General features: G+C 40.5%; 1 protein-coding gene across 3 annotated transcripts in view; it reads left to right on the forward strand.

The window, feature by feature from the left end:
• IKZF1 (IKAROS family zinc finger 1) overlaps window positions 1-14,580 on the forward strand; it is a 260,129-nt gene that overhangs the window by 21,744 nt on the left and 223,805 nt on the right. For all 3 annotated transcript variants that reach the window (XM_075316568.1, XM_075316569.1, XM_075316571.1), the window contains exon 2: window positions 12,698-12,751. In XM_075316568.1, coding sequence (XP_075172683.1) covers window positions 12,698-12,751 — 54 coding nt within the window. The remainder of the gene's footprint in view (window positions 1-12,697; window positions 12,752-14,580) is intronic.

Genomic DNA, 14,580 nt, shown 5'->3' on the forward strand with positions numbered 1-14,580 from the left:
CAGTTGTTGTGCATCTCACAAATGTTCTTCTGTGTGATCCAAACACCTCAAATTTCGATTTGTCTGTCCATAACACTTTTTTTCCAATCTTCCACTGTCCAATGTCTGTGTTATTTTGCCTATATCAATCTTTTCCTTTTATTAGACAGTCTCAGATATGGCTCTTCACTGTAGATGTTGACACTGGCATTTTGTAAGTACTATTTAATGAACCTGCCAGTTGAAGACCTATGAGGCGTCGATTTCTCAAACTAGAGACTCTAATGTACTTGTCTTGTTGCTCAATTGTGCAGCGGGGCCTTCAACTTTTCTTTCTACTCTGGTTAGAGCCTGTTTCTGCTCTCCTCTGAAGGGAGTAGTACACACCGTTGTAGGCATTCTTCAGTTTCTTGGCAATTTCTCGCATGGAATATCCTTAATTTCTAATAACAAGAATAAACTGTTGAGTTTCACATGAAAGTTCTCTTTTTCTGGTCAATTTTAGAGTTTAATGGAACCAACAAATGTAATGCTCCAGATTCTCAACTAACTCAAAGGAAGGTCAGTTTTATAGCTTTTCTAATCACCAAAACTGTTTTCAGCTGTGCTAACATACTTGCACAAGGGTTTTCAAAGGATTTCTAAACATCCATTAGCCTTCTAACACAGTTAGCCTTCTAACACAGTTAGCCTTCTAACACAGTTAGCAAACACAATGTACCATTATAACACTGGAGTGGTGGTTGTTGGAAATGGGCCTCTTTACTTCTAGCTTATTTGCTGATTCTATGTAGATATTGCATTAAAAAACAGACATTTGAAGCTAGAATAGTCATTTACCACATTAACAATGTATAGAGTGTATTTCTGAATAACATGAGAATGTTGGGCACTACAGCGCTGGGCTGTGTAGTGGAGCCGTACTCACGGATTCCAGCGATCAGCTGTTCCAAGACTTAGTTTTGCAGTCTCAGGTGGTGCTCTGCTGGCAGCGTTTTCAAGATCATGAAAGTTCAAATGTAGGAAGAAAGCGGCAACTCACTCTGGTAGGTGGCGAATTCTTTATTCTGCCAGTACAGACATTAACACAGAACAACAAGGGAGAGAGGGGGGGTGGGGGGTGCGGGGGCGACAGATGGGCGTCAGCCGTTTTGCGCTGTGGCTAGTGCTTTGACAAGGCCTCGTCAAAGCGCTAGCCACAGCGCGAAACGGCTGACGTCCGTCTGTCGCCCCTGCACCCCCCCTCTCTCCCCCGTTGTTCTGTGTTAATGTCTTCACTGGCAGAATAAAGAATTCGCCATCTACCAGAGTGAGTTGACGCTTTCTTCCTACATTTGAACTAGAGTGTATTTCTGTTTAAGTTAATTTTGGCTTCATTGAAAATAAAAGTGCTTTTCTTTCAAAAATAAGGAAATATCTAAGTGACTCCAAACTTTAACTGTAGTGTATATATTAAAGTTCCATTGACTCGCTTTTTTCCCATTCAAAATGGAATGAGAAACAGTGAAAAAAAAATATTTGATATCACCGCATTCGTAAAAGTGCAATTTTTCAAAATATAAAATTAATTACCTTGATCCGTAAACACAGTAACAAGATTAAAAATCAAAACATCGGAAATTCATTTTTTTGGTCACTTTTCCTCCTTTAAAATGCTATGAGAATAGATCAATATCATATATAGCCAAAAATGGTATTAGTAAAACTGTCTGCTTGTCACACAAAACATCATGCCCTCACCCAGCCCAATAGACAGAAAAACAAAACTGTTATCTGAGTCTAGGAAAAGAGCAACAAACCCCCCAAATTTCTTTTCCAAATTTCTGATTTTTTTTTCACACTTAAATGAAAAAAAATCTATAGAAGTTTGGTATTGTTCTTATCATACTGATCGGGAGAAATACGATCCATAGTAACTTTTACCACAAATTGTACGTCATTAAACAAAACCCCAAAAAACATGGCAGAATTGCATTTTTTTTTTTTCCAAAATTTCACCACACTTGGAATTTTTTTCCATCTTTCAGTACATTGAATGGTAAAATGAATGGTGTCATTCAAAACTAACTCATGTTATAAAAACACAATCTGTCGTACAGATATGTGAACAGGAATGTAAAAAAATGTATGAAAAAGGAGAAAAAAACCCCAAGCACATAAATGAAAATTGGCTGTAGAGGGAAGGGGTTAAAGTGTGATTTCCATGCTAAAATGAAATTGTGGATCCATTTTCATTAGAAGGAGTCCTAGTGAATGGGCCGTTAGTGACAACTTTTAATTGTCTGTATTCCATTAAAAAGTGTGAACCCTAACATATGTAATGCATTTGACTTTACATACCGTACATGACTAACATAAGGTGGGAGGAATTCCTGCTATTACAGTTAGGTCCAGAAATATTTGGACAGTGACACAAGTTTTGTTATTTTAGCTGTTTACAAAAACATGTTCAGAAATACAATTATATATATAATATGGGCTGAAAGTGCACACTCCCAGCTGCAATATGAGAGTTTTCACATCCAAATCGGAGAAAGGGTTTAGGAATCATAGCTCTGTAATGCATAGCCTCCTCTTTTTCAAGGGACCAAAAGTAATTGGACAAGGGACTCTAAGGGCTGCAATTAACTCTGAAGGCGTCTCCCTCGTTAACCTGTAATCAATGAAGTAGTTAAAAGGTCTGGGGTTGATTACAGGTGTGTGGTTTTGCATTTGGAAGCTGTTGCTGTGACCAGACAACATGCGGTCTAAGGAACTCTCAATTGAGGGGAAGCAGAACATCCTGAGGCTGAAAAAAAAGAAAAAATCCATCAGAGAGATAGCAGACATGCTTGGAGTAGCAAAATCAACAGTCAGGTACATTCTGAGAAAAAAGGAATTGACTGGTGAGCTTGGGAACTCAAAAAGGCCTGGGCGTCCACGGATGACAACAGTGGTGGATGATCGCCGCATACTTTCTTTGGTGAAGAAGAACCCATTCACGACATCAACTGAAGTCCAGAACACTCTCAGTGAAGTAGGTGTATCTGTCTCTAAGTCAACAGTAAAGAGAAGACTCCATGAAAGTAAATACAAAGGGTTCACATCTAGATGCAAACCATTCATCAATTCCAAAAATAGACAGGCCAGAGTTAAATTTGCTGAAAAACACCTCATGAAGCCAGCTCAGTTCTGGAAAAGTATTCTATGGACAGATGAGACAAAGATCAACCTGTACCAGAATGATGGGAAGAAAAAAGTTTGGAGAAGAAAGGGAAGGGCACATGATCCAAGGCACACCACATCCTCTGTAAAACATGGTGGAGGCAACGTGATAACATGGGCATGCATGGGTTTCAATGGCACTGGGTCACTTGTGTTTATTGATGACATAACAGCAGACAAGAGTAGCCGGATGAATTCTGAAGTGTACTGGGATATACTTTCAGCCCAGATTCAGCCAAATGCCGCAAAGTTGATCGGACGGCGCTTCATAGTACAGATGGACAATGACCCCAAGCATACAGCCAAAGCTACCCAGGAGTTCATGAGTGCAAAAAAGTGGAACATTCTGCAATGGCCAAGTCAATCACCAGATCTTAACCCAATTGAGCATGCATTTCACTTGCTCAAATCCAGACTTAAGACGGAAAGACCCACAAACAAGCAAGACCTGAAGGCTGCGGCTGTAAAGGCCTGGCAAAGCATTAAGAAGGAGGAAACCCAGCGTTTGGTGATGTCCATGGGTTCCAGACTTAAGGCAGTGATTGCCTCCAAAGGATTCACAACAAAATATTGAAAATAAAAATATTTTGTTTAGGTTTGGTTTATTTGTCCAATTACTTTTGACCTCCTAAAATGTGGAGTGTTTGTAAAGAAATGTGTGCAATTCCTACAATTTCTATCAGATATTTTTGTTCAAACCTTCAAATTAAACGTTACAATCTGCACTTGAATTCTGTTGTAGAGGTTTCATTTCAAATCCAATGTGGTGGCATGCAGAGCCCAACTCGCGAAAATTGTGTCACTGTCCAAATATTTCTGGACCTAACTGTATGTGTTGTGTTATTATTTGTATTAAAAAAATGTTTAAAAAAACTGAGAGTCCTCAGTGGTTGATAGCTTTTGATACCTATATTATTTGTATTGTCATTTGTCATGGCTCTTTCCTTTTTGTCTCACCAAAGTCAATTTATACATTAGTAGGAGCCCTAAAAAGCGATCTTATCTTTTAGTTTCAGTGTGTGTATCACCTATTGGATCCTGTATTACTATCAAAGTATACTTAAAAGGGTTGTTTCCTGTTTAAATATACAGTATAATGCTTCTCTGCTGGACCTGGCAGCACAGTACAACTGAAGCATACTCATGTGCTCTTACAGATTTGTATTGGCGCCCCCTGGTGGTTTTTTTTATTCCCTTTCAGAATGTCTTTCCTAATATTGATGGTGAGAAACAGTTGCTTAGAGTGGTTTGATTCCGACAATAGAAGGAATTACTCCATTGCCCATATAAGAGAAAAGAGACATTCTTACAAAGTATCGAAGCTTGTGTATCACTGACAGTACAGAGGATATGGATTTACTGAAATGGAATCAAAAGAATATCATGTGATGCTATACATATAAAAGACAAGCGCATGTTTTATTACACTTTATGCTAATGCCAGTGCCCATGTGTTGTCACTTCTCTATTGATATATTTAGCTCATTATTTGATATCATGTGAATTCCACTGTGATCTGTTAGTTTATCAAAATACATGTGACCCTAAAATATTCATCTATCTAAATTCATAAGGTTTCACATATTAACGTAAGCACGAGCATATAACACAGATACTTTATCAGATAGCACTCACTCCAATGTTATATTATGAGGCAGTGCCCTTCAGTGCTTTTATTGTTATGCCTAGTCAGCATGAGTGGCAGCTTATATCATACTGTGCGCACCGTACATGGAACGCATCAGACTGCACTTGGATGTCTTCTGAGTGCAGTCCGATTTACGCCAAGACAGGCAATTGAGAAATTAAGATCTCCATCTTCTCCTCACCTGTGATCTGATTCTCTAATTGTATCACAGTAAACTGACACTCGGCTCAATCTCTGATCACAGTTTGAGTCGATGTCATTACCATAATCGATCCGAATCTCTTCAAAGAATCATCACTTGTATGAGCGCAGCCTAGAAGTGTTTGCTGTGGTATACTTCATTTATATTTTTGATCTTTGAAGCACTACTTAAGATCCTTTTGCAACACAGCATACAGGATAAAAAGCAGAGGAGGCAACTGAGCACAGGAAATGGTGTTTTCCTGTTTATTTTAAATACAGCTAGGTGTGAAATTTAGCATAAAAGAAAGAATTAAAGAAGAACTTTAATAGAGGAATAGAATTGCCCCGATGCACATTCCTTCTGCCCCTTCCATTTATATACGGTATATATTTAGAGGTAATCACAGGGTCCCAACATCTTCTTTACTTCTTGAGAGCTGTTTCTATACAGCTTCCAGTAAAGATTTGGGCTGCGTAACAAACAGTGAAATAACTATAGTAGAAAACTAAGAGACTGTTCCATAAGGGAAACCCCTGCCTATGTGAACAAATATGAGTATACCCTGGCAAACATGGCCCATCTATGCATTATGTGGATAGCCATTTGATAGGCAGTCATCATATAATGTTACATTTTCCCTGCAATGACTTCTACTGGGTAACTTAATAGTCAGATGTACCTGCTGAGGGTTCATGTACATAAAACGTTTGTGATAGTTATCAATAGGCTATGGAAAATTCTATATCAGTGTAGGAACTTTGTATTAAATTGTAATGAAAACTTACAGGGGATCAATTTTCTGATTTTACACTATAGGCAAATTATTAAGTAGGGTGTACATATTTTATATATGCATGTCAAAATAGCTGTTTAATCCTTTTGGGAACTTTAAAGTGAAACTGTCAGCAGGCAGGATTTTACCCTCCAAACTACTTATATTCACATGTAGCTATTTTAAAAACAAGTTCAGCAATATCTTTATCTAGACAGGTCATTCCTCCATTACCGAAAAATCAGCTTTTGACTTCTTATGCAAATGATACTGAAAGTGCTTTTGTGGAGTGGAACTTCTTGTCAAGCCTCTGTCACTCCAGCTCTGTTCCCCTCCCAGCACTGCCTCCTCCTGCCTGACTGACAGTTATTTGCTTGGAGTCACAAAGATTACAGGGAAGCAGGAGAAGGCAGCTATGGGCAGGCAATAGAGCTATGAACACATGTGCTGTAGCCATGCTGGATTCTATGTAAAAAATAAGAAGAAAAGCACTGCAACTTCATTGAGGTTGATATGTTGCAAGTCTATTGAATACACACAATGGAGGAAACTGCAATGCTGCACTCTTTGATTTGGAGTTTTAATGTTTCGCTAGACTGGAATACTTTTCTGTCTACGTGCATACTGCTTATATGTAATTGAGGAGTGTGCTGCTTCTTTGTCATACTACCAACATGCTGGATTATAGGCATCTGCTTCCCTGCATAGTTCTTCAAGTGAAGCTTCTGCTAAGGCTGGTTTCACACTACGTCTTTTTAACATCCGTTGAAAACGTTTTTTTAGCGGAAGTACGGATCCTGCTTTTACAGCAAATAACGTATGCAAACGCATATGTTATTTTGCAGGATCCTGCACTGGATGTTTAGGGGCGGGCATTGGAGTCATGTGATCGGGAATGAGGGGAGCTAGACTGGGAGCCGGCTTCTGACAGCTGCAGACGCTGGTAACCAAGGTAAACATCGGCCTTGGATACCCGATAGTTATCTTGGTTACGAGTGTCTGCAGCTGCTAGGAGCAGGGCTGCCTGCACGCGTAACCAACGTAAACATCGGGTAACTAAGAGAAGTCGTTACGCGATATTTACCTTGGTTACGAGTGTCCGCAGCTCTCAGGTGGGGGAGAGGGAGGGAGGGAGGAAGGGGGAAAGACAGATAGAGAGAGAGAGGGTGAGGGAGGGAGTAGGAGAGAGAGACAGATCACGCGAGACTGGTTCTGGGCATGCTCAGTACTTTCTGGGCATGCTCAGTACAAAAGCAGGATCCTGTCTATCAGCACGCCAGCGTTCACCTGCGTTCGCGTGCGTTATAGTGCGGATCCGGTGACTTGCAGTATTTTGACGCAGCTCAAAAACGCTACAAGTAGCGTTTTTGAAACATGTTAAAAAACTGCAAGTCACCGGATCCGCACTATAACGCACGCAAACGCAGGTGAACGCAGGTGGACGCGAGTCCATTGCAAATGCATTGAAATGAAAACGCATTTGCACTGGATCCGTACTTCCGCTAAAATAACGTTTTCAACGGATGTTAAAAAGACGTAGTGTGAAACCAGCCTTACTCTGATGCAACAATATATTGTGATCACTCACAAGGTTCTTGTTGTCATCCAGAATTTCCTATGCTTAGATCACACCCCAAACTGCTGGATCATTTATTTATTTTTTTTTAAATGTTAATACCTTCTCTCTTACAATAATTGTGTTTGCAGTTCCATTTATTGTCATAGCGTCTATAAAAAAATGGATTCATGGGGTCACTGTGTTTGTGGGTTCAACATGTGGCTTGATTAGCAGTTTTCATCAAAACCACAACGAATAGTACATGCTGTTTTATTAAAAAAAACACTAAATGCCAGATGAAAAAATTAGTTGCCATATGAGAAATGTAAGGCATCTTTCTATATTTAGTATGTTATGCAAATTGAATTGGTATATCTCTGCTAATTAATGGCTTCAGTTGTCATGGACCATTTACTGCTGAGACCAGGAATTGGCTGCAGCAGTCACATGTGGTATACTTGCTCCATTGTTTACAGCCAATGTAAATAGTACATCATCAGGGAGCATCAGGAACACAGTCCTCTAATGGGGGACGATGACTTAGTTTTTGTGGCAAAAATTATATTTTTAATTGGCATCCTTTTTGGATACTAATAACTTCTTGATTTTGAGGTGTCAGTTGTATGTTACCTGAGATTTGTCTCTTGGGGTGTGTACTTTTTCACCTGCAGGAGGTTGACCAACACTAAACAAGGAGTGTCATACAAGGAAAAAAAGAACATCCCTCTAGATAAGCTTGGAGCAGGCTTTCTCCTGTGTGAGACATGTAGTGACAAACAGTTCCGAACTCAGCCCTGATCTACTGCGTGGAATATCGCAGAGCTGTGATTACAAAAACCGCCATCTTTAATCTCATGGCAGTCAGTGTGTGGAGAAGGGGTACTTACTGCCATGAGATTAAACTTGGAAGTGTTTGTAACACGCAGCTCTGTTGTAATCTCCTTTCCCCACACAAATTGCTGTGAAGTAAAAGATTTTGGCGTTGGTAATCACACAAATCTCTGGTAATGCCCCCTTGGACGTATCATAAATTATAACCTAAACTTTTCAAGCTAATATCTCAGAAACATATTTAAAAAAATAAAAAAGTATGTTTTATTCAGCTCTGCAGCCACTATTCCATGATATGACCAATTTAACATTGTAAACCTAGAAAAGGGTATCACCTACCATTACAAGTGCACTACTCTTTAAAGAATGTTCAGTTAAATGTTAATGTTCATGGACTTTTTATAATTAAAATAACTTATGATTTTTTTTGGTTAGCAAGGGAATTGATAATATTTTATTTAGGTAGCTCTTTTCCAGTGTTTTTTTAAAGGGAACCTGTCATGTGCAATTTGCACCGAGAATCACGAGCAGTATAGAAAAGTATTTCTAAAGATCTTTTATCTTATGGTAATCATTGCAGGGACTAGTTCTAAGGGTGTTATATCCCCCTACTTACCTCCCTCTTAGCATGGCAGCACGCACACAAGGTCGTACTATCATTCTGTTCAGTGCAGCGTCACCAGTGGTGCAGGACATACCTGTGTTCGCTGTGACTGTGCTTCTGAATGCCGGGCACTTCCAGTCATGCATAGTATGAAGTTGGGTGTACGCGTCACGGCTTCAGAGAGGCCTACTGCGCATGACTGGAAGTGCCGGGCATTCAGAAGAGGGTTGACAGCAAACACAGGTACGCGCAGCACCGCTGGGGACTCTGCATTGCATAGCATGTTAGTACACCCCTGTAGGCATACTAACATGCTAAGAGGGCGGACTAATCGGGAGATATAACGCCCTTGGGACTAGTCCCCGCGCTCATTAGCATAAGATAAAAGATCTTTAGAAATACTTTTTTTAAAGATCCTTTTATCTATGCTAGTGTATACAGGGACGGTTAGGCAGGGATTAGCAATATGCACCTAGAACTGCTCGTGGTTCTGGGTGCATATTGCACCTGACAGGTTCACTTTAAATATACTTAAGTCTTTGTCATCTAAATACAGGCATATGTATTTAAATGACAAAAGTATAATTTATTTTGTTTGGCTATAAAAATGTGTTAAATCTATTTACACTACAGGATTATCATGATTGAGCATTAATATTCTTGCAATCTAAACAAGCTGCCGATCACCCACTGAACGATCAAAGTGATCATTAAATAGGACTTCTTTCGCCGAAAACATAGACTGTTCAGTGCGCACAGGCTATTACAGATTGTGCAGTGCATATCTAAAGCATGCTCTGCCTGTGAAAACAGGGTGTTAATCAACTTCTCATCAGCAGAAAAGCAGCTGATCAGCTGTCGTTTTGTGGCACATTTCGATGTGTAAAAATGGACCCTCAGAGTATGTGCACATGGGATATCGAGTAGTGGAAAACCCCTTTAATTTGCAGTTCATTCTGAGCTGATGGGAGGAGATTAGCTGCTATGATCTCTCCCGTATACAGCTCAAAACAGTGATTCCTTCTCCTCATCCTTTTTTAGCCCAAGAGACATGGAGGACAGTGCAATACTGAACTGTCATTATTCAGTATTAATCAAGCTCTAGTCTGACTTGTAGAAAGCTCTGCAGCAAGGTTCTGTGTCTCTCTCTGATTATTTTCTTTCCTTACGCCTTACTCTTCCTCTCTAGAGATGAGCGAATCTGAGGTTCGGTGTTCGTTCCAAACATAGACTTAACAAAAAAATTCAGAGTTCGGGTTCAGCGTTCGGGTGCTTTACTTATGTAAACAACTCATGCAAACATTACTGTACTTGGTTATGCTCGGTGCTCATCCCAGTGCGAGCCACTTGCAGTGTTTGAACGGCGCACACTTGGGGTAACAACAGCATGATCGAATGTACTATGCACCAAACAAAAAAAATGAAGAAAATTCCAGCCACCTATCCCCGAGAGTGATTTCTTTATGGCTGGCTGCATTTGAGCAGAGACCCAAACTGCCCAATTAGTAACTTCCATTGGGGTTCAGGTCAAGTCTGGGTCCTAAACCAAACTTTATCTAAAGTCCAGCTCAACCCGCTGAATTGAACTTCCACTGGTCCATTCATCTTTACTCCTCCCCTATTCTTATAGTACAATGGGCTATGTCACAGGACAGGGGAGAGGAAAAAGCAACTGATTAATGGGGAAAGAAAAGCTTTGTATATGTGTTTCCAGACCAAAAGTTAGAGGCCTCCTTTTAATAAGAGTTAAATGTAGACAGACTTGGGAGCTTTCATTAGCCTCTGAGCTGCTATGGAAACTCTTTATCACCTTTCGATCATGTCACAGTTACACCCATAATGGAACAGACCATACTATTTCCTTGTGTTTAAGGGTATGTGCGCACGTTGCGTACTAGCCCAGCACCGTAAAAGGTGCGCTTCAGAGCGCAGCTGAAAAGCTCCGTTCTGAAGCGCATGGTGCCGGCGAGAACGTGCGCTCTGCCTGCAGCTCCTGCCATAGACAGAGCAGGAGCTGCCGGCCAAGCGCACGGAAGAAGTGACATGTCACTTCTTTTTGCGCAGCGCTTCGGCAGTAGCCGAAGCGCTGCGCTCTAAAACGCCACGTGCGCACGGCCCCTGCACAATCTCCATAGACTGTGCAGGGGACGCAGGACGCATGCAGTTACGCTGCGCTACAAAGCACAGCGTAACTGCATGAATTTACGCAACGTGCGCACATAGCCTAACTGCTTTGATGCTGCAGTCACTATTGTCTTCAGTTATGTAGTTATGTAATGTAATATACAGCAAATACCTGCTGCACCAATGCAGGCTCAACTTTCAGCTTGTGCCATCCCAATATATCTATGACTCAGTACCATAAATACATGGCCCAGGTGAGAACATCAATCCCAACAATTTAATCCCTCAGATGACATGTCCCTTAGTTGACACAGGTGTTGGCAGGGTATTGCCATATTCATTCATTGTCAGTAGTAGGTAAAATTTATGGCGAGCTAGAAATTCTTTTCCAGGTCTTACTGGACCTGCAACTAAAAGATAAGGATGTGGCTTTAGTACAAAAATGGATTGTTATAATGAGAAAGTGGTGGTAGATTGCAAACATATTTCTCTTTATATTAGAAAATGTAAATGTTTAGACTTATTTCTCAATAGTTTTAAAAATTGCTACCAGTGAATGTATCTGAAAACATATGCTAACACTTCAGTAAGATTTATTTTCATTTTTGTAAAGGTTAATACTACCATTCAAAAAAAATAGAATCACAGTTACCTGTCCAAATGTCACAATTATGTCGATTCAAAGAGTGCAGTGTTGAAATCTGACATACAGCACTCTAATAAAAGTACTCATTATTATGTCTGTACTAAACATGTAAAGGCACTAAAACATTTAATTACAAAAAATTGTAATAACAAATAAAAGAAGCTAAAGAGATAAAACTTGCTACTTTGTTCAAAAATTGTCTGAAATGTTTGAATAAATTGTTTGGGGATCTGGCTCCAGACATTTGACAGTGTAACCACCAGATGTGCACTCGAGACACCAGAGAATAACACCACCAAGCTCCTCAGCGCAGACCAAACTTTTTACTTGCTTTCTACCCAACTACCCTCAAGTCTGCATTTCCCTCGTGTTTCCTTGTACTTACAACTCAGTCTTCAGAACATTACGTGTTGCAACAGAGGGGCAAGTGTTTCCTACTATTTGTTCCAAAGCTGTGGAGCCATCTGTTAAGTTAAACAGGAAGGTCTGGTTTGTCTCTCTCTCCCGGGCTTTTTTTGCTATTTTGGGAGATTCACTTCTCCCTAAGTAGAAGAAGGACAGTATGGTCTGATTACGGGTCTCCTTATATGTTTAAGGCAAGAGCTTCTGTTTTACCCATCTGCTACTGTTTGAGGTGTATTCATTATTAATAGAGCCAGCGACAGTTCCTGCTCAGATATGCAGCCTTGCTTGGGCAAATGAGACATTCTTCAGCAAATTGCTTTCGTTTTTGATTGCTGATTGTACGCGTGTCACCAAGCTGACTCAAGGTTCATCGATGCATGCTCAGTAAATTAAAAGGAACATAAGTATGGATCAGCCGAGAGAATGAATTCTGTGCCTACAATGACCCAAGGCCATTTAATTTTCTGCTTAATTTTGTTGCAGTCAGTTTGCATTTTGGGTTATTATGCAGTAGGAAATTAACAATAAATAACAAATTTGGTCCTCCTGTGCTACTAATGATATTTCTTTATACATCTTTGTAATTCTATTTTTTTTTAAAGGCTCAAGGTCTGTTCCTGTCTGATACCCGGGCAGGTACAGAAGGAAAGAAGAGTAAAAGGAAGAATAGTTTAATAATTATAGATTTTAGTTTAAGACCCATTAAAATAAATATTAACAGTCTTTAAAATTTAATTTACAGATAATCAAAGAATCATGGAAACAGATGAGGCACAGGATATGACCCAAATGTCAGGTGAGGTTGATTTAAAATCATAAGGATGCATTCAAACTAAACAACTTGAATAATATAAGATTTTTGTTGGTGCAATCTTTATTGGGAAAGTTTATCAAATAAAGTGTGTCTTATAAATCCATAGGCTGACCCATCTAGAATTCCAATCTTGTAATCCACAGTGATCTTGGCTATGTGTATTTTAGATTTCACTCCATGAAAAGTCTTTCATTGTGTATATGGGTGGATCAATAATAAATACAATAAAAATTATTAATTAATAATTTGATCACTTGTCAAACCGTATTTGAAGATAAAGGTGATGTATCTATACAAAAACACTAACTGCTTGACATTGCAATAATTTATTGGGATATTTTAGGTCTTATTCAGGTTTTTAATGTGGCTTTAGAAGCAAAAAACAGAGGTGGGTTAAAAAATTATAATAAGGACAATCTGTTCTTTATACTTTCTTCCAATTTGTGACCCACATAGAGTTTCAGTTTCAAAAACGACATCAATGACCCTGATCGAAACTTGCATGTGCAGATTGCCTCATGAGGGAGCTGGTGAATCCCAGTGGGCCCTGCTGCCTGGTCAGCACTAACAAACAATGCAAGTCACCATCCCTTCCTGCCCTAGGACTGCTATGTACTAACTAGCAGCTAATATGCATTCACAGTGGTTTACTCTTTCCTTGCCCTGTTCTGCTGGTGCTAGGTATTGAAGAGAATTGGTGAGTCAATTGATACCCCTGCAGAACAGGTGTCGCTGACACCTTACTTGCAGAGGTATCAGTTGGCTCATCTTATCTGCAGAAGTGTCCGTAGACTCACCTTATCTACAGGGGTGTCAGTAGACTCACCTTATCTGCAGAGGTTTCAGTAAACTCACCTTATCTGCAGAGGTGTCAGTAAGCTGGGTTTACACACTGCAACATCTCAAACGACATCGCTGTAACGTCACCGGTTTTGTGACGCAATAGCGATGTTGTTTGCGATGTTGCAGTGTGTGAAACCTATCAGCGACCTGGCCCCTGCTGTGAAGTTGTAATCGTTACAAATCGTTCAGGACCATTCCTAGGTCCTTTGTTTCCCGCTGTGCAGCATGAAGTTTCAGTGTGTGAAGACTTTGCAGCGACTTTGTTAGCAACTTCCCTTTCAAAAGGCTGCTTATCAACGTCCCCAACAACCAGCTAGGTCGCTCTGCAGGTCCGGATCGCTGTTGAGTTGTTGGCCAGGTTTGCCTGTTTGACAGCTCACCAGAGACTTAGCAGAGACTTAGGGAGGTCGCTATTGCGTCACCAAACCGGTGACGTTACAGCGATGTCCTTTGCGATGTTGCAGTGTGTAAACCCAGCTTTAGACTCGCCTTATCTGCAGGGGTGTCAGTAGACTCACCTTATCTACAGAGGTGTCAGTAAACTCACCTTATCTGCAGAGGTGTCAGTAGACTCGCCTTATCTGCAGAGGTGTCTGTAGACCCGCCTTATGTGCAGAGGTGTCAGTAGACTCGCCTTATCTGCTGAGGTGTCAGTATACTCGCTTTATCTGCAGGGGTGTCAGTAGACTCGCCTTATCTGCAGAGGTGTCAGTAGACTCGCCTTATCTGCAGAGGTGTCAGTAGACTCGCCTTAGCTGCAGAGGTGTCAGTAGACTCGCCTTATCTGCAGAGGTGTCAGTAGACTCGCCTTATCTGCAGAGGTGTCAGTAGACTCACTTTATCTGCAGAGGTGTCAGTAGACTTGCCTTATGTGCAGAGGTGTCAGTAGACTCGCCTTAGCTGCAGAGGTGTCAGTAGACTCACCTTATCTGCAGAGGTGTCAGTAGACTCGCCTTATCTGCAGAAGT

Source organism: Anomaloglossus baeobatrachus, chromosome 6 (assembly GCF_048569485.1).
Source record: "Anomaloglossus baeobatrachus isolate aAnoBae1 chromosome 6, aAnoBae1.hap1, whole genome shotgun sequence".
Taxonomy (NCBI): Eukaryota; Metazoa; Chordata; class Amphibia; order Anura; family Aromobatidae; genus Anomaloglossus; species Anomaloglossus baeobatrachus.